Source organism: Martes martes (genome assembly GCF_963455335.1).
Source record: "Martes martes genome assembly, chromosome: 7".
NCBI lineage: Eukaryota > Metazoa > Chordata > Mammalia > Carnivora > Mustelidae > Martes > Martes martes.
In genome coordinates this window covers 62430865-62447094 of record NC_137894.1, presented here as the reverse complement: position 1 = coordinate 62447094, position 16230 = coordinate 62430865, and the positions used below count along the sequence as shown (strand labels likewise).

The 16230-nt window shown below is 46.4% G+C and overlaps 2 protein-coding genes across 8 annotated transcripts in view; one reads left to right on the top strand and one right to left on the bottom strand.

Moving 5' to 3' along the window:
• Positions 1 to 35: 35 nt before the first annotated feature.
• Positions 36 to 6032, bottom strand: LOC308346375 (creatine kinase U-type, mitochondrial). Of its 2 annotated transcripts, none has more exons than XM_080809235.1 (10): positions 5902 to 6032; positions 4753 to 5070; positions 3921 to 4119; positions 3622 to 3717; positions 3017 to 3238; positions 2805 to 2890; positions 2563 to 2686; positions 806 to 940; positions 481 to 606; positions 36 to 277 (listed from the first exon to the last, which is right to left on the bottom strand). In XM_080809235.1, exons 2-10 carry the CDS (start codon positions 4899 to 4901, stop codon positions 161 to 163), a joined length of 1254 nt encoding a protein of 417 aa, XP_080665361.1. In that variant the 5' UTR covers positions 4902 to 5070; positions 5902 to 6032; the 3' UTR covers positions 36 to 160. The 2 variants fall into 2 exon arrangements, with proteins under 2 accessions (XP_080665361.1, XP_080665362.1); XM_080809236.1 differs by having other exon boundaries at positions 4753 to 5037; positions 5902 to 5994.
• Positions 6033 to 8464: 2432 nt separating this feature from the next.
• The window catches only part of PPIP5K1 (diphosphoinositol pentakisphosphate kinase 1), a 46245-nt gene continuing 38479 nt past the window's right edge, over positions 8465 to 16230 (top strand). For 2 of the 6 annotated variants that reach the window (XM_080808005.1, XM_080808004.1), the window contains exons 1-3: positions 14965 to 15033; positions 15439 to 15641; positions 15755 to 15876. In XM_080808005.1, the coding sequence (XP_080664131.1) occupies positions 15468 to 15641; positions 15755 to 15876 (296 nt within the window). In that variant the 5' untranslated portion in view covers positions 14965 to 15033; positions 15439 to 15467. Of the gene's footprint in view, positions 8495 to 12091; positions 12189 to 12660; positions 12836 to 13293; positions 13490 to 13916; positions 14008 to 14233; positions 14320 to 14649; positions 14805 to 14931; positions 15034 to 15438; positions 15642 to 15754; positions 15877 to 16230 lie in introns of those variants that run through there. The other 4 variants (XM_080808003.1, XM_080808002.1, XM_080808007.1 and 1 more) reach the window with 4 other exon arrangements.

The following is a 16230-nucleotide window of genomic DNA, read 5'->3' as shown; positions in this document are numbered from 1 at the left end:
CTTCACCCCAACCATGAGAAATAACACAGACAGCTAGAGCACAGCAAGGAGTCTTTACTAGGACAGAAGGGAGTTGGGGGCATCCAAGGCAAGTAGAATGGGCCACATTAGAACGAGCAGAAGTCTTGGGGATCTTGAGTCATCTTCTGGGGAGGGGGATTTAATGCTTATTGTGGACAAGAGGAGGAGGGATGCGGATATCCTGGCCTCTCTCCAGACGCCGTTCACAATCAATCAAATAGTTCACGCCATCGATGACCAGCTGCACCAGCTCCACCTGAAGGACACTAACCCTTGATCTCTGCTTCCCGTAACTTGAGTTTCCTTCTTCAGCACTGATTTGCCTGCTCTAGGAACTCCTTTCCAGTTGCCTCCCCACTCAACCTGAATTTCATTTCAGATTCCTAGGGTCCATTCACCATCATATTTCAACCCCCACAGACCTATACCTCTCCTCACCCTAATCCCTAAGGATCTCACCTCTGACTTGCCCAGTCGGTCCAAATTAGAGATGTCAAAGACGCTGCCTGTGGCAGCTGTGTCCACTCCTCCAGTACCACGCTTCTGGAGCCTTAAGTTCTCCAGGATCTTTGGGAAGCGGCTATCCTAGAGGGGAAGAGATAGGGGTTGGGGGCAGGGTCAATAGGGGCAGAGACTGGTTATACCCGGAACGAGTTCAGAGCCCTTTCCCCTGACATTTCTAGCCACAATATGCCTGGCTCCTTTCCAAAATGCTCACCCCCTCCCAACCACACACAGCCACTGTCCTCACTCACGCTCTACTCTAACCCCACAATTCCTTTACTTTGCTTAGCAGGGGCAGTTTGATGTGCACTCCTGCCCGAAGTCCAGTGCCCAGGTTAGACGGACAGGTCAAGATGTATCCCAAACGCTCATTCCACATGAACTCCCAGCCACGCTCCTGGATCAGCCGCTCCACCTGAGTCCATAAAGGCTCTGTTAGTGAAAAGTCAGGGATATGTGAACCCTCCCTTAGCCAGACCTACAGGAACTCTAGAAGTATATCTAGAACCAGAAACTTGGGCTGTGAGAGAATGACACTGCGGGGTGTGTGTGTGTTTGTGTGTAAACAGTTTGTCATTATCATGCATACAAGGTAATTTTGATGTTGCAAGCCCATAATGGTGTGATTACAGCAAAATATCTTACACGTGAAAGAGGAGAAACCTGGGAGAATGATGCATTTGGGACGATCTAGGGAAATGAGTGGGGGTGGTAGACTGAACTGAGAAAGGGATGATTATTCAATGAGCTCAGCATACATGGATTATCTTTGCTTTGCTAATGAGCCTAGAGTTTGGAAGGGTTCTTTCACACATAAAATGAGGGTGTAGGCTTTGCAACAGGAAGAGGCAAGAAAGCCTTCTGTTAGCTGTGGAAAAAGCACATGTGAGAAGGCAGAGAGAAAGGTGCAAGCAGTCCCGAAGAGCCGGACTCATAGTTAAGGGTGTGCGTGAGGGGGTTGGGAGGGAAGTAGGGGAAGGGTGTTTTGTTTCACTTGAGCATCCTAATCATGGAGATGGCCATTAGAGTTCAAGACACAGGGGATCTGCCAGAGTACTGGACATGAAAACTACCTAAACATGAGTAAAGTGGACCCTATTCATAGTTCAGAAACAAAACAAAACAAAACTATGTTATAGGGGGCATATTTAACAGGCTGGCCAAGGGGAAACCCTTCCATCTAGAAAAATAATAATAGGAGCTAACATTTACTGAACATTTATTATGGGCCAAGCATTTCACATGCATTATCTCACTTAATCACCACAATAACATAAAATGTAGAAAGCCTTATTATCCCAATTTTACAGATGAGACACCTGAGGCATATCATTTGAAAAGTACTTCCCTACCCACTAACAGACTATGTTATGTTATTTGCCAAAAACAATAAAAACTTCCCAGCTAGAATCTAAAAGAAGAGGAGCTGTCTTTACAAGTCCAAAATAGAATTGTATATAGGAGAACACACAATAAGAACTGGGTTTATAGGGATTTCTAATCTAGAATAGAATATGGAGACTTAATCCATGTAAGACTGAGGAATTCAGTAGAGCCACACATTCTAGAACTTATGCCATTCCATCTTCCATTTTCCCCAGTCTTCCTCCTGCTCTCAGCTTAAAACCTAGACATGATACTTTAGTGAAAATGACAGAATCCAGAGCCAAGACCTACCTTGGCTCAGAACTGGGTGGTTACATCTTTTACATCTTTTACTCCCTACCTTGATCCAGGCTCAAACTTTTCCTTATTTGAACACTCCACACATCCCAGGCACTGAGTTACTCCTTTGTCTTATACGGCAACTGCTTTATTTACCACCTTGCACTCATGACATTCTTTCTCTCTTTCTATTCTTGTGTGACCATATATCCTGGTTTTCCCTCGAGAGTCCTGATATATTGTCCTGGAGTGACTGATGATAATCCCCTTTGCTATCAAAAGTGTCCTGAGTTGGTTGATAAATTATATAGTCTAGTCTTTGGTTTTTCCTTATGTCCTCCCACATAGTTCCCTTATATATTCTTCTCCAACCTCTTTGAGGCCTCGACAGAATCTTTCAAACACTTTCTTCATGTTGCCACCCTTCTCCATAGAGATGACCCTTGTATGATCCTCCTCATTCACCCAGATCAAGAAGCTCTTCTCATTGTTGTGCCTGAGAGCAGAAAAGAAGAAAAGACAGGGATCAAGAGGCAGGTCCAGAACTGGAGGAGATAGAGGAAAAAAGGCACTTAAGGGGCATGGGGACAAAAGAGGTAAGGTAAGCCTCATACCAGATCCCACGAGCATCTGGCCAGTCTCGAGCCATTCCTGCAGCAGTCAGCAATGGGGACACAGGCTTATCAAATAGGAAGTGATCCTGAGGCAAGTAAAAGGACTTGGTTTAAGAATCTTCACAGTAGCCCCTAGGCCCTCTGGCCCACCCTCCCCTCTGATTCTTCTTTCCATCTGCTTCTCAACCCTGCTCCTTCTCAAGACCCCTCACATCAATAAGCTGCTGCTGTTCAGCCTCCGTCATCTCACTGAGCCGATAGTAACGTCCAGCCAGGTCACCCTTCAGGCCACTCAGTGCATCTACTACAACACGTTCCACCTCTCGTCGCTCTGCCCGAGTGCAGGCTGGAGGAAGACTGAGTCCGCGGATACTTCGGCCAGTTCTGACTCTCGAGGACAATACATACCTCTCATCAAAGTAGCCAGAACGTATCTAGGGAATAAGAGGAATTAATGTAAGTCACAGGAACACAGTGGGTGGGAACTGAGGGCCTTGGGGAAGGAGAGACCTTTAAGAACTGTAAAGATCCTTACTGCATGCATTGGTAGGAGTCCAATCAGCAAGTACTCCAACGGAAGGGGGCATTAGGAAGCCTCCCTCAAACCACCAACTTTGGGGTATGGTCATTCTCATCCACCCTCTCCTCTCCTCTCCATATCTGCTGCTTCTTAAGATGTAATTCCTCCCCCCACACCAAGACTAAAATCTCAACAGTCTAATGATTACGAGTCAGGAAATGATTAAGGTGAAGGGATTAGAGAAACAGAGTGTTGTACATAAGGCAATGCAAATCAGAAGGGGAATGTCTGACCTACCTTGCTGGCATCCAGGTCAGTGGTATGTTTCATTGTTCGGGGGTCATATCCATTGTGTCGCTCTTGTATCACAGGATCAAACAGCTCAGCAAATACCTGATGAGGAATTAAGAGGGAGAGGGTGGTTAAAAAGAGGGGATCCCTTTCCAGGCTTTAGCTGTGGACTGATTTCACTGGGTCAGAAAACGTGCGTATGGAAGGTCCAGCCTTAAGGGAAAGTGAAGGGTCTGTAGGGGGAAGGAGCTGGGATTACTGGGAAGATGAGTTGGGTCACCAGGGAGACTCTGGGGGCCCCCTACCTCATAGGTCTCCTCATCTCCAGCTACCATGCCCACAGTCTTGATGAAGGGGTGGCCGGGGTTGTCCACGCCAGTCTGGATACACTGATCTAGCGTCCAACCAGTGGGTGTGGTCTTGTCGCAGAGCCGGGCATAGACTGCTGGGGTCAGGTGACTGGCCATGCAGTTGTTGTGCTTTCGGAGGTCTGGGTACTCAGCGCTAGGGAGGGGGTACCCAGTAACCATGGAGGGAGAGCACAGGGGGCCTAGACCCAGGGCAGTCAGCTGGGAGCTATCCAGTTAGCCATGACTGGCTTTGCTCCTTGGGAGGAGGGGAGATTAGCGGGAGCCTAAACCTTGGGTAATCTCTTTACGGACTTTCAGGGTCTATTCTTTCCCAACAGTTCTAGCTTCCTCTGGCTAACCTGCTCAATTCCCCCAGATTTGCTCAGTTCTTTCCTACCATTAACACAACATTAGAGATGGGGGAGGGGAAAGACCAAGGAGGGGAATTCAGGAAATGGGGGGAAACAGCAGGAAAGCGAAAAGGATAGTTCCTGGTTTCTCAATTAGGGATTTGGGCAGAGTGGTTGCAGCCAGAACTCACAGGGCCAGAGCGGGTCTTGGGGGCGGGGACTGCGGGTTACAGGTCCCCAGGAATGCGTTTAACCTCACGGTTTTGGCCCCAATCCCTAACGCACTGAGGTCTCCAGACTGTACAGCACTCCACTCCAGAGCCTTCGTGATTATAACCCTTCTCTGTCGCCCGGGTCCTCATCTCCATCCCCATCTTCGTTCCCGTCACCACCTCCCCGCCCCCCACCCGACACCCCTGCGCCTCAGACACTGATACCTCGGGGGATACAGCCTTCGTCGTTCACTGGCGGCTCTTACAGGTTCCGGGCGGAGCAGAAACCCAGCGGCTAGAGACCCAGCTCCAGCCAAAGCCAGGAGCCTGAGCCCCGGGCGGGCGGATAGCAGACGAGAGAAGGGACCAGCCATGACTTGAGGGTCCGGCTACTCAATCCCGGAGCGGGAGCTGGCGGAGGGCAGGAACGGGGAGGGAGGATGCAACACGGCGAATTGAGGACCGGAACTTGATGCGAGGCTGGAGCCGAAATGGGGGCCGGAGTGGAGACTAGAGTGGGAGATGGAGCGTGTTCCAACCTGACTGCAGGAGAGGCGCAATGAGCTAGCGGCGGGTGGTGGAGGAGAGGGAGGCCCCAGCCGCAGTCTCCAGGGGTGGGGCTCACGCAGGCTCCGCCTTTCCGCCTGCGACCGTGCTAGGTATGCGGGGGCAGAGGTAGTAAGCACCGCCAGGTAGATTAGGGGACCGGAGCTCCCCAACTCTAGGCCGGGGATGCGGGCCCACTTGAGAGGAGGTCGCCCAGATTTCAGCACCAAGTACAGGACAGCACCCGAGGGGACCCGAGAAAGCCGAACACCCTTCCCCCAAGCTTCTCCACTTAATCGGGAACCCGATTCGTCACTCTGGGTGTGAAAGGGTGACATTGCACAACCTCTTCTCTAGTTTTTGGCCTTCCCCAGTAACCTCTTCATATTCTCAGGGGAGGCGGCCGCTGGAGAAACCGCAGAATAAGTACAGATACCAGAGAAAGACAGGAAGAAAACACACAGAGGCAGACACTGGAAAAGACGCTGGTGGCTCAAGGTCACCTTTTCCTTAGAACCAGGAAGAGGACCAAGGAGCCCTTCTGCCACCCGTGTGCTATTCTTACAAGGTTGTGGAAGCATTCCCTAAGAGGAACCAGAGAAACATTAACTCTTGCCCATTTATATTGTGTTCCCTACCCCCACTCAGCCCCCAAGCCTGAAGCCCTGTCCTGCCTCCACTTCTTATGATCTCCCACTTTTCTCCCCCCTCTCTCCTCCCCAACCTCTACTTCACCTTTGATCTTTTAATTCTTCATGCTTTATCCAGGTTCAGAAGTGTTTACTGCCCACAGGACTCCCTCTGAGCATTCTCTGCAAGCTTGCCTACCTGTTGGTTGCACTAGATATGGAGCTTGGGGTTGGGCTGGGAATCGTCAGTTTCCTCTTTCTCCTCTCCCTTCTCTTCCCTCTTTGTAGCTTCAGTTCCTGGGCCAGAGGAGAATGTAAGGTGAAGTGAAGGGTGTGGTAAGATGACGAGGTGTAGGAATGGAACAGGCAGGCACAGGTCTCCAACCACCGCAAGTGTTACTTTCTTGGCTCCCTAATGCTATTTAATGCAGTGTGTAAAGGGGAGTGGTGTTCTAGGGCCTAAGGTTGCCAGGGAATCTCTCCCTTCCTACTGGTCCTCTGTCCTCTCTTCTCAAAAGGTGTGTATTCTGATTTGAGAGGGTGTGTTCCCACAGTTCAAAGTGTGACTTGACTTAGGTGTAACTTGACCTTTGTCCTGGCAGGAAAGAGAATGAATGCTGGAGCCAAAATAGAGATGTGGGGCTTCAGTATAGAAGTCAGTTAAGGTGGGGTGGGTATGGTGGTGTTAGTCCCTTATCTCAGCTATCTTGGTGTGCCCACAAGATAGTAAGATACAGGGAAATCTTATTTGAGAAAGAGAAATTCCCTTCACATGGTCCTCTGGCCCCACTGAAGAGACCCTACTGAGATTCCCTTCATTTCTCTCAGGCTTCCCTTGTGTTCCTTTTTCTCCCCTTCTCATTTGTGGGTATCCTTAGAAGCCATCCACCTTTCTTTTGTGTCTGTCATTTAATTTCTTCTTCTGGTAAGAGAGCAAGTATCGGAGAACAGATAGAGTTCTATAGTTAAGAGTCCCTTTTGGAGAGATGGAAAATGTTACCTGTGGGCTCATTGTCTAGGTTAAGGAGTAGTCATGAGCAAGCAAATATAATTACTTGGAATGGTGTATATTTACCCAGATAAAGAAGGGAGATAATTTTCCAGAGCGGTAGGGTTGTTATTTGATTGAGAGGGTGGTTACTATGATTAAAGATGTAGGAAACAAGAAGAGGGAATTACAGAAGGAAAAATAAGACTTGCCCAAAGGAATAGAGAAAGCACTCAAGTTTGGAGACCAGCCGTCCAAATTTGAATACTAGCTCCACTGAGAAAAGACATGATGTATGTACTTTTCTTATTCCCTGTGAGCCTCTAACAGCCACATAATGTATTAAAGCTCACTTTAAAAAATTATCTATGGCATGCAGGAAGTAATTGATATTTATGTATTTGATTTCTTTAATGATAGTGATATCAGTACTACTTAACATTTATAAAGCACTTTACAATTATAAGGAACTCTTGTATGTGTTATTTCATTGAAGAATTGGATTGTTCCAATGGATGACCAGGGACTAAGCCTACATTTTTCAGGGTGGGGTGAGAAAGACAAGTTAATTACCTAGAAGATGGTTTAATAACTTGACTGAAGGGTTGGAGTGGTGCAGAGAACACGAGCCTGAGTAGAACTCTGGAGGATTCTATTTCCCTTAGGGACGGTCCTTAGAATCATCCCAATCTCATTCAGGATGCCTTGGGGTCAATATAATGAGGCACCTGACTGAAAAAGTGGTAGGTGCGGTTGCAGAAGAGAAACAGGGAACTTGGAATTGTCTTGGCCAAGGAAACCTAAGTAAGGATGAAAAGATAAGAATGAAAATGCAAACATATACAAAATGCTTTCATATAATCAGTACTGTATGATTAGGGGTTTTTAAAAAAGATTTTATTTATTTATTTCACAGAGCGAGAGAGAGTGTAAGCACAAGCAGTGGGAGTGGCAGGCACAGAGAGAGAGAGAAGCAGGCTCCCCATGGAGCAGGGAGCCTGCTGTGCCCCATCCTATGGTCCTGGGATCATGACCTGAGCCAAAGAAGACCCTTAACTGATGGAGCCACCCAGGCACCCCTGATTAGGTTTTTAAACCACTCTCTTTCAGATGAAGAAATGGAGGCTATTGGAAGTTCAGTGGCTTGTCCAAAGCTGCACAGCTATTAAAGGCAAGGTCAGGATTCAAACCCAGGTTTGTCTGGTTCCAAGGCTGGAGGAGGGGTAAAGAACAAGCCTAGTGTGGAGATCGGAACCATCTTGTCCAGTCTTACCTGTCCATTCATTTTATTCTCTCCTCCATAATAAGTCTCTTTGTTCCTTTCCTTAACTTTCTGATTCGTTTTTCTCTTTGTCTCTTTTTATCTTCAGTCTACTCTTCTACATCTGTTAACATTTATTGGCTAAGTATGTCATAATCCTTTTGTTTAAACAAACAAACCAACAGAACACCTGGTTTTGTTTTCAAGGACGTGCAGTGGCACAAACTGTACCTCTTCCTCTGCATCTTGCTTCTTCCCTGCTCTTGGTGTCCCTGTAAAGTTTCTGTCAAAAAACAAGCATCTGGGCTGTGTCGTGCCAACACAGTTAGAAATCAGAGGAAGGGGAGCATCAGGTTGCATTCCCTCCCCACAGCCGCTAGGGGCCACCCTCCTCCACGCAGAAGTGCGGGCCAACGCAGCCTGACTCTGTTGCCGGTGCGCGCCCTCCGCTGATTGGTGACACCGCAGGGAAGCCGCGCTTTGATTGGGCTGCTGTCAGGTGTCGCTGACGGCAGGTTCGGCTGCGCGAGCGCAGGGAGGCGGGTGAGCGAGGGCCGGGGGCGGTGGGGGAGTGGCTGGGGGCTGGGGGCGGTATCTGAGGGGGTGGGCTGGGTAGAGTGGGCTCGGTTGGTGCGGAGGGCAGTGTTTAGTACCCGCTGGGAGCAGCTTCGGAAAGAGGCCGGGCGGAGAGGCCTCAATGTCAGCGTAGGGAGAGTAAGGCGGGGGCGGGCGAAGGCTGGTGGAGTCGCATCGGAGGGCGGTATTCGTGACCGAGAGCTGTGTGAGGAGAGACACCTGAGGGGGTCAGCGAGAGAAGAGCGGGGTTTGAGGATTTGCGGGAGGAAGAGGGAGTCCTGCGTGAGGATTGGAGGCAGCAGGGGAGCGGGTCAGGGTGGGGAGGTCTGCGTGAGGAAGGGTGGAATGGAGTCGACGCGGGAGAGGATCGCTGCAGGCAGGGTTGTTGCAGAGAAGAGGGGACCCTGGAGAGAGCTAGTGTGGGGACGGAACGGATCGTAGCCATTCTTTGTGGGGAATCATTGAGGGTTCGATATAAATCTGTTACCAAGTGTAGTGACGACTCTGCGGGTTTCGAGAGCTGCTTAATGCTGGAGAATCACTGAGTGAGAGGATTAGTTGGATTATTAATTGGATTAGTTGGTCAGTGGTGGGGGAGGGGCAGCAGTGTTGTAAGTGGTTGGGGGGGTCAATGGAGAGTCATTTTTAGCAAATTAGGGGAAGAAAGAAGTATGGTTGGGTTGATAGAACAAGGGCATCGGCACAATTCATAAGTGTCAGAATATGGGTGTGTATGAAGGAGTAAGCATTGCATCTAGAGGGAATTTAGGTGGGAAGAAGATCGTGTTGGTGGCCCGAGGAGTTTTACCTTGCTGGAAATATTCTGCCTGAACTGTGTATTAATGTTTCCCCCTTTAGCACTAGTAGTGCCCTGTATTAAGTGCATGTTGATTAAGGAAATTAGAGGACTCCTGCAAACGACCCCGAATTCTAAGGATAAAGAAGTTAGACAGTTTACCCTCTCTTCTGCCCTCTTAGATCTGATTTAACATCCGTGTTTCTGAGATTACCCATCTGCCTCACCCTTTCTCCTTACCTACCTACCTTCTCCCCACCTCTGACCCTCCCTTTTTTTCCGTCCATTTGCATTGATTCAGGCGGGAGTTAGACTGCCCTTTAGCCCTTTTGTAGAGCTTGAAGTTTTCTTTTGTTTCGCAACAAAGTATTGAAGGAGAGGGGGATGGGGAGAAGGGCCCAGAAAACGGGTATAGCTCTTGGAATACCACATCAAATCCCAGCCTCTCAGAGGTACATCTAAATAAATCCTGGCTTATATCATAGCTATTTCTGTCAGGCTTCTATCTTTGCTTTGTTAACTATGAATTTAGGCCTTTGCATCTCTCTTTAGCCCCATGCTTGTGAACAGACTCTTTCCCACTCGATTACACTCCACCCCACCCAACCCCGTTTTAAAGTTATAATAGAATTTCAGGAAAATGACTCTATACATTCAGTAGAAGACCAGGAAGGAATTAATGGGGAAAAGGGTGAAGGATTAGGACTCTTAGACATGAGGGAAAACCCCTGCTTCAGATAAAGGATAAAGGGTGCAAAAAAATTCAGCTTGCTTAAACTATACAAGGACCTTGGGAATGCCACAGATCATGGAAGTTGGGTCAGGTCACTAAAAAGGAGTTCAAGGAAATAGCATATTAATCAGGAGGGAAAGTGTATGTGTAAGACCTGCAATAGACAACTGGAAATGTGGCGGTGGTGGTGTTTCTTTTAAGATTTTATTTGTTTACTTGAGACAGTGAGTGAGAGAGCATAAGCTGGGTGAGGGAGAGGGAGAAGATGATTCCCCACAGAGCAGGGATCCCTGCATGGGGCTCAATCCCAGACCCTGGGATTATGACATAGGGCTTGATCCAAGAATCCTGGGATCATGACCTGAGCTGAAAGCAAACGCTTCACTCACAGCCACCCAGCCTCCCGAGTACTGGAAAGTACTGGAAATGTTAAGTCGAAGGAGCACATTGTAGTTGAGTAGTGGAGTTAAGCAGATGGTAAAGACTAGAAAGGTCAAGGTCTGCATAAAGGTTAGCTCTAACTTTCTAATCAAAGCTGCAAATCCCACTTGCAATGGAAGGATTTAAAATAAAAATACAAAGTAATTGTTGAAGACTATTTAAAAAGTCCATAAGATGAAATCCATTTACTTACGGTGTTTGTGGCTTTCATTAGAGTCATTGGATAGTATTTCTGAGAACTTTTAGAGAACGTGAAAAATTGCTGCTGGGTGACTCAATTATATTTTTGGAAAAATGCAGCATATACTTATCCCTGCAAGTTAGTATTAACAAATGTTAACCTTTTGTGTATTTGCCTTAGATTTTTTGACATATTTCAAAAAATTGAAGTAAACATTACAGATAAATTTGTAAAGTTCCACTCAGATCCTTCTCACTTCATTTTCCCCTCTCAGAGGTAACCATTACCATGACTTTAATGTCTTTCTTTCCAGTCCATATTTTTAGGCTTTTACTAATTATGTATACAGTCATAAATTTATGTAATATTTTTTACTTATGCAAACTGAATTGTACTGCATGTGTATTTCTGCAGTTTGCATTTGGAAATTATCCATATTGTTACAGCTTTGATTCATTTTTAAAAACTGCTGTTAGTTTTAAAAATTGCTGTTATCATTTGTATTACTACACTGTATTTATCCATTCTGCTTGTGACCTCTGAGTTTTCAGTTCTTCCTGTTACCAGCAGTAAGGTTATGAACATCTTTGCCCATGTCTTGTTATGTGGAAGAGTTTTTTACTGCAGAAATTCTTAGCCTCGACACTACTAACATTTTGGACTGGATAATTCTTTGTTGTGGGGGAATATCCTATGCATTTTAAACTTTAAGCAGCATCCTTGGCCTCTACTCATTAGATGTCAGTGGCACCTTCCCAGTTGTGACAACCAAAAATGCTTCCAATCAAATGTCCCCTGACCAGCATAATCACAATTAATTAAGAACCACTGTGGTAGGTGTATGTATGGAGAAGTGGAGCTACCAGATTGTTCTAACTCAGGTGTAAGTCTTAAGATACTCTTACTGATAATGGCTCCAGACAAAATTTTATCCTACTAGAGCTTCTGGTGTAAGGGACCTTGGCCTAGAGCAGACTTGGGTCTGTAGTACCAGGACATGGTAGAGAGAAAACTGATGTTTTGGTCTAATAACGGATTAGAGGCTATTGTATGGATGCCTGTATCCTCAACCTCCCAGTCAGCACTAGACCTCTTTCCTTGGCAGATTTTTCTGGACTTGGGCATTTGTCTTTTAAAGTAGAACACGTGAGGGAGGGACAGAGGTTATAGAGGATTTTAATGTTCTGATATAATGCTAAGGACATAGGGTTCCCTCAATAAATCCTTTTTGAGTTAATCCTTGGTAGGAATGAAGATGGGTCTTAAGGTCAAAAGCAGTTGAGCTCTCACATTCCCTCTGCCCTTTAATTAAATTTCTGAGTTCAACACTACTGTGGGGAGATGGTAAAGGGATAGGAACATTTTGGAATGAATCCAAAATGGGAAATGTCACTCTAATCTTTTCTTCTGGTAGGAATCAACAGTAGCCTTCCATGAGGAACTGCCTTTTCCACTTGCTGCTGGAGTTAATGGTGTTTCCTGCTGGCAGAATCGGGGACATGCCAGCACTGTAAGGGTTAACCTGCTTATTCTCTCACCAGTCTCATGGTTGGGAAAAGGAAGACCTTGCTTTTCTCTTAGGCATCTTTAGTCATGTCAAGTCATAGCCTGTCAAGTCATAACTCATGTGCCTCCTTTCCTGTTGCTCCTTCCTTTTTTTTTTTTTTAAGATATTATTTATTTATTTGACAGAGAGAAAGAGATCACAAATAGGCAGAGAGAGAGGGGGGAAGCAGACTCCTTGCTGAACAGAGAGCCCAATGTGGGGCTCGATCCCAGGACCCTGAGATCATGACCTGAGCCAAAGGCAGAGGCTTAACCCACTGAGCCACCTAGGTGCCCCTCTATTTCTCCTTCCTATTATAGTTTTGTTCCGTTTCCCCTAGTCTCCTTGTGGTTCCCTCTTTATCACTCCCCATGCCCCATTCCCACCACTGTAATGGTGTTTGGATTCTGAGCTAATGGGATACCCTCCATTGCAGAGCGGGATGAGTGGGTGCTCCGGCGGGGATGTGGTCACTGCCGGCCAGTGAGGGCGAGAGTGCCACAGCCCACTTCTTCCTGGGAGCTGGAGATGAGGGCCTGGGCACCCGTGGAATAGGCATGAGGACAGAAGAGAGTGACAGCGAGCTCCTTGAGGATGAGGAGGATGAAGTGGTAAGACTAAGGAAAATGATGTAACTTGGTGTTGGGACCCTTTTCATAGAGAGTTGAGATTCCATTGGTTGGAGACACTTCTCTGCTCTCTTGAGATGCATAGGTTTCCTGTCATAAACAAGCCTTATCCCGATTAAGTGGAGAGGCGGTAGAAATTAGTTAGATTACCTCTCTTTGAATCCCCTGCCATTATGCTCTCATCCTGTTGTATCATTGTTATTGGTTCTCTGGCTCTTTTGCTTGAGCACGCATTTCCTACCATGGAAAGACTCCTATTCTTTAGGCAGTAGGAATCCCTACATGTACTCCATTCTAGATCTGAGTTAGGAGACAACATTTACCCCATAGGTCCAAAGTCCTGGCAAGGAACTCTGTGCCCAGAGATGAGACGGGGTTCCTTAATAGGGATGGTCTCAGTGGAAAGTTCTTAAGTTCCTGACAATACTTCTTCTCTATAGCCTCCTGAACCTCAGATCATTGTTGGCATCTGCGCCATGACCAAGAAATCCAAGTCCAAGCCAATGACCCAAATCCTAGAACGACTCTGCAGGTTTGACTACCTAACTGTTATCATTCTGGGAGAAGATGTGATCCTCAACGAACCTGTGGAAAACTGGCCATCTTGCCACTGCCTCATCTCTTTCCACTCCAAAGGTTGGAGTCTGTGAAGGAAAATGGGAGGGAATAGAGTTGGGAATGGTGGACTGGGAAATTACTGTCAAATAGTACAGAGGTCGTCAGCTCTTCCTGACATACTGGAAAACAGGGCAGAGGGGTTTGCTTTCCCAATATCATGGAAGAGTTGCTGGAGGTGTTTAAAGGTCTCATGTGAAGCTCAGAATCTAAGTCTCTGAGGATCTCTGACTGAACTGTGTCTCTGGGAGGACCCTAAAAATAATATCTTTTTCACTTTTTCCTGATGGATATTCTAGACTTGGGAAGTTGGGCAGAAGGACAAGTAGTTGGTTGGATGGGTGGAGGAGCTTAGTGGGAACTTTAACTTTAATACATCTATTTCTCTTGCTCTTTTCTCACTCTCTTTCACATTTTTTCTTTGATCTATTTCCTTTGTCTATCCCAGGATTTCCTCTGGACAAAGCTGTTGCTTACTCCAAGCTTCGAAACCCCTTTCTTATCAATGACCTGGCTATGCAGTATTACATCCAGGATAGGTATAGCTTTCTGTTGATTGGTGGGATGGTTGGCCCTGAGATCATGTCCATTTATAGAGCCCTCTCTGGGAGGGGCAGAGTCAAACAAACATGCCTAATTTTTGTATCATGTCCTCTTGAGTTTTCTACCCTGATATCTACCAGTTCCTCAGCAAATGAAATCCCTAGCCTCTTCCCTTGGTCACCATTGCCCACCTCTCCCAGCTAATTTATTTGGGGGCAACAGGAGGGAGGTTTACCGGATCCTGCAGGAGGAAGGCATTGATCTGCCTCGGTATGCTGTGCTCAACCGGGACCCTGCCCGGCCTGAGGGTGAGTACTTGGCTTTGTCCAGTCCTGCCCTGCCTTGCTTTCTATGACTTAACCCAGTTGCCCATCCTCTAGACATCTCCATATATTTATCTCAGTGAGCCTTTGGTTATTGGGTTATGTGTAGAGTTAGAGTTATGGGTCCTTTAACAGAGCCTTGGACCTCTTATGTAGGTACTACTATATTTATATGCCACATAAATATTGCTGTACCTATTACTAACATATGGTCATAGAAATTGGGGGGTTATGGAGATTAAAACTCAGAGAAATGGGAATTGGAAGTATTCTACAATTCTCAACCCTGGAAATGACCACATACCTGTCTTTCAGAATGCAACCTGATAGAAGGTGAAGACCAGGTAGAGGTAAATGGAGCTGTCTTCCCTAAGCCCTTTGTGGAGAAGCCAGTGAGTGCAGAGGACCATAATGTTTACATCTACTATCCCAGTTCAGCTGGAGGAGGAAGTCAGCGCCTCTTCCGTAAGGTATGGGAGACATTTGAGCATTTGGGGAAGTCAGGTAGAAGGACAAGAATGTGGTTGTGGGGCGGGAAGCTGGAGGATGTGAGGACAATGTGGAGGCAACACTTTTTTCTTCCTTTTCTTCCTGAAGATTGGCAGCCGAAGCAGCGTTTACTCTCCTGAGAGCAGTGTCCGAAAGACAGGATCATACATCTATGAGGAGTTTATGCCAACAGATGGCACAGATGTCAAGGTTATGGTGGATATAGGGATTTAAGAAGTCATAAATGTCTGGGTGGGATGGGGTGCTTGGGAAGCAAGTAGAAGTGTATGGAGAGAGTCATAGAAAATAAAGCGTGAATGTGATTTGCTTTTGTATTTGGGTGAAGATAGTGAGAAAGGTGGACCTTTACATGTTACTATCAGAACAAGGGCAAGGGTAGTGTGGAAAATGGTATAATGTTGGTAAGTTATTTCTTAACGAGGACTAGATAATAGATCTGGAGGCCCAAAGAGAAACCTTCATAAAGATATTTTGGTGGGACTCAGTGAGAAAAATGTTGGTCTCCTTGTTCTTTGTACTCAGGGTTTTTTATTTTTGTTTTTACTCTGAAACTAGTTTTCAGACCTAGTGCTCATATTATCTTCTCATATGCAGGATGAGCGGTGGGCATACTCAGTGATGCTATGTACCTGCAGGTATATACAGTGGGGCCTGATTATGCCCATGCTGAAGCCAGAAAATCTCCAGCTCTGGATGGGAAGGTCGAACGAGACAGTGAAGGGAAGGAGATTCGATATCCAGTCATGCTGACTGCCATGGAAAAGCTGGTGGCCAGGAAAGTCTGCGTAGCTTTTAAGGTGGAGGAGGGCCCATGGTGGGTGGTGCTGTGGAATGAGGGCACGAGACAGGAGCAGGGGTCTGGGAAGAAAGAGTGGCTCTCTTGTTTTCATCTTGCCTCTTTCCACTGCAGCAAACAGTTTGTGGTTTTGACCTTCTTCGTGCCAATGGTCACTCCTTTGTGTGTGACGTCAATGGCTTCAGTTTTGTCAAGAATTCGATGAAATACTATGATGACTGTGCCAAGATTCTGGGGTAAGGGGCACAGTGATCTGGACCGGGCAGAATGGGCTTAGAGAAGAGAGTTAGAAAGCTTTTGTTTTACTTTAAATATTGTAAAAAGGACTTACGAGTGAGAAAGGAAAACAGGAGAAGGGCTCCTTACCTTCTTGCCTTCCTAACATCGCACTCCCCAGTTAAAACTGTTAACTATTTTATACATACCAATATGTCTTCTTCTCCCATATATAAGCAAACTATATTTATTGTACTAAATGTGATCATATTGTAATACTGTTTTGAAGCTTTTTTTTAATTTACCACATGTTATTTAAAAATGTGGAAAGAATGATGAATATGGTGAGTATTCATGTGTTCATTGTCAAGCTT

Coding starts and splice junctions, on each gene's coding strand:
- LOC308346375 (XM_080809235.1), bottom strand. CDS start 4,901: ATGGCTGGTCCCTTCTCTCGTCTGCTATCCGCCCGCCCGGGGCTCAGG. Junction 941..2,562: donor TCTGTCGAGGCCTCAAAGAG/GTTGGAGAAGAA, acceptor TTATGGACTCAG/GTGGAGCGGCTGATCCAGGA. Junction 607..805: donor AACTGCCCCTGCTAAGCAAA/GTAAAGGAATTG, acceptor CTTCCCCTCTAG/GATAGCCGCTTCCCAAAGAT.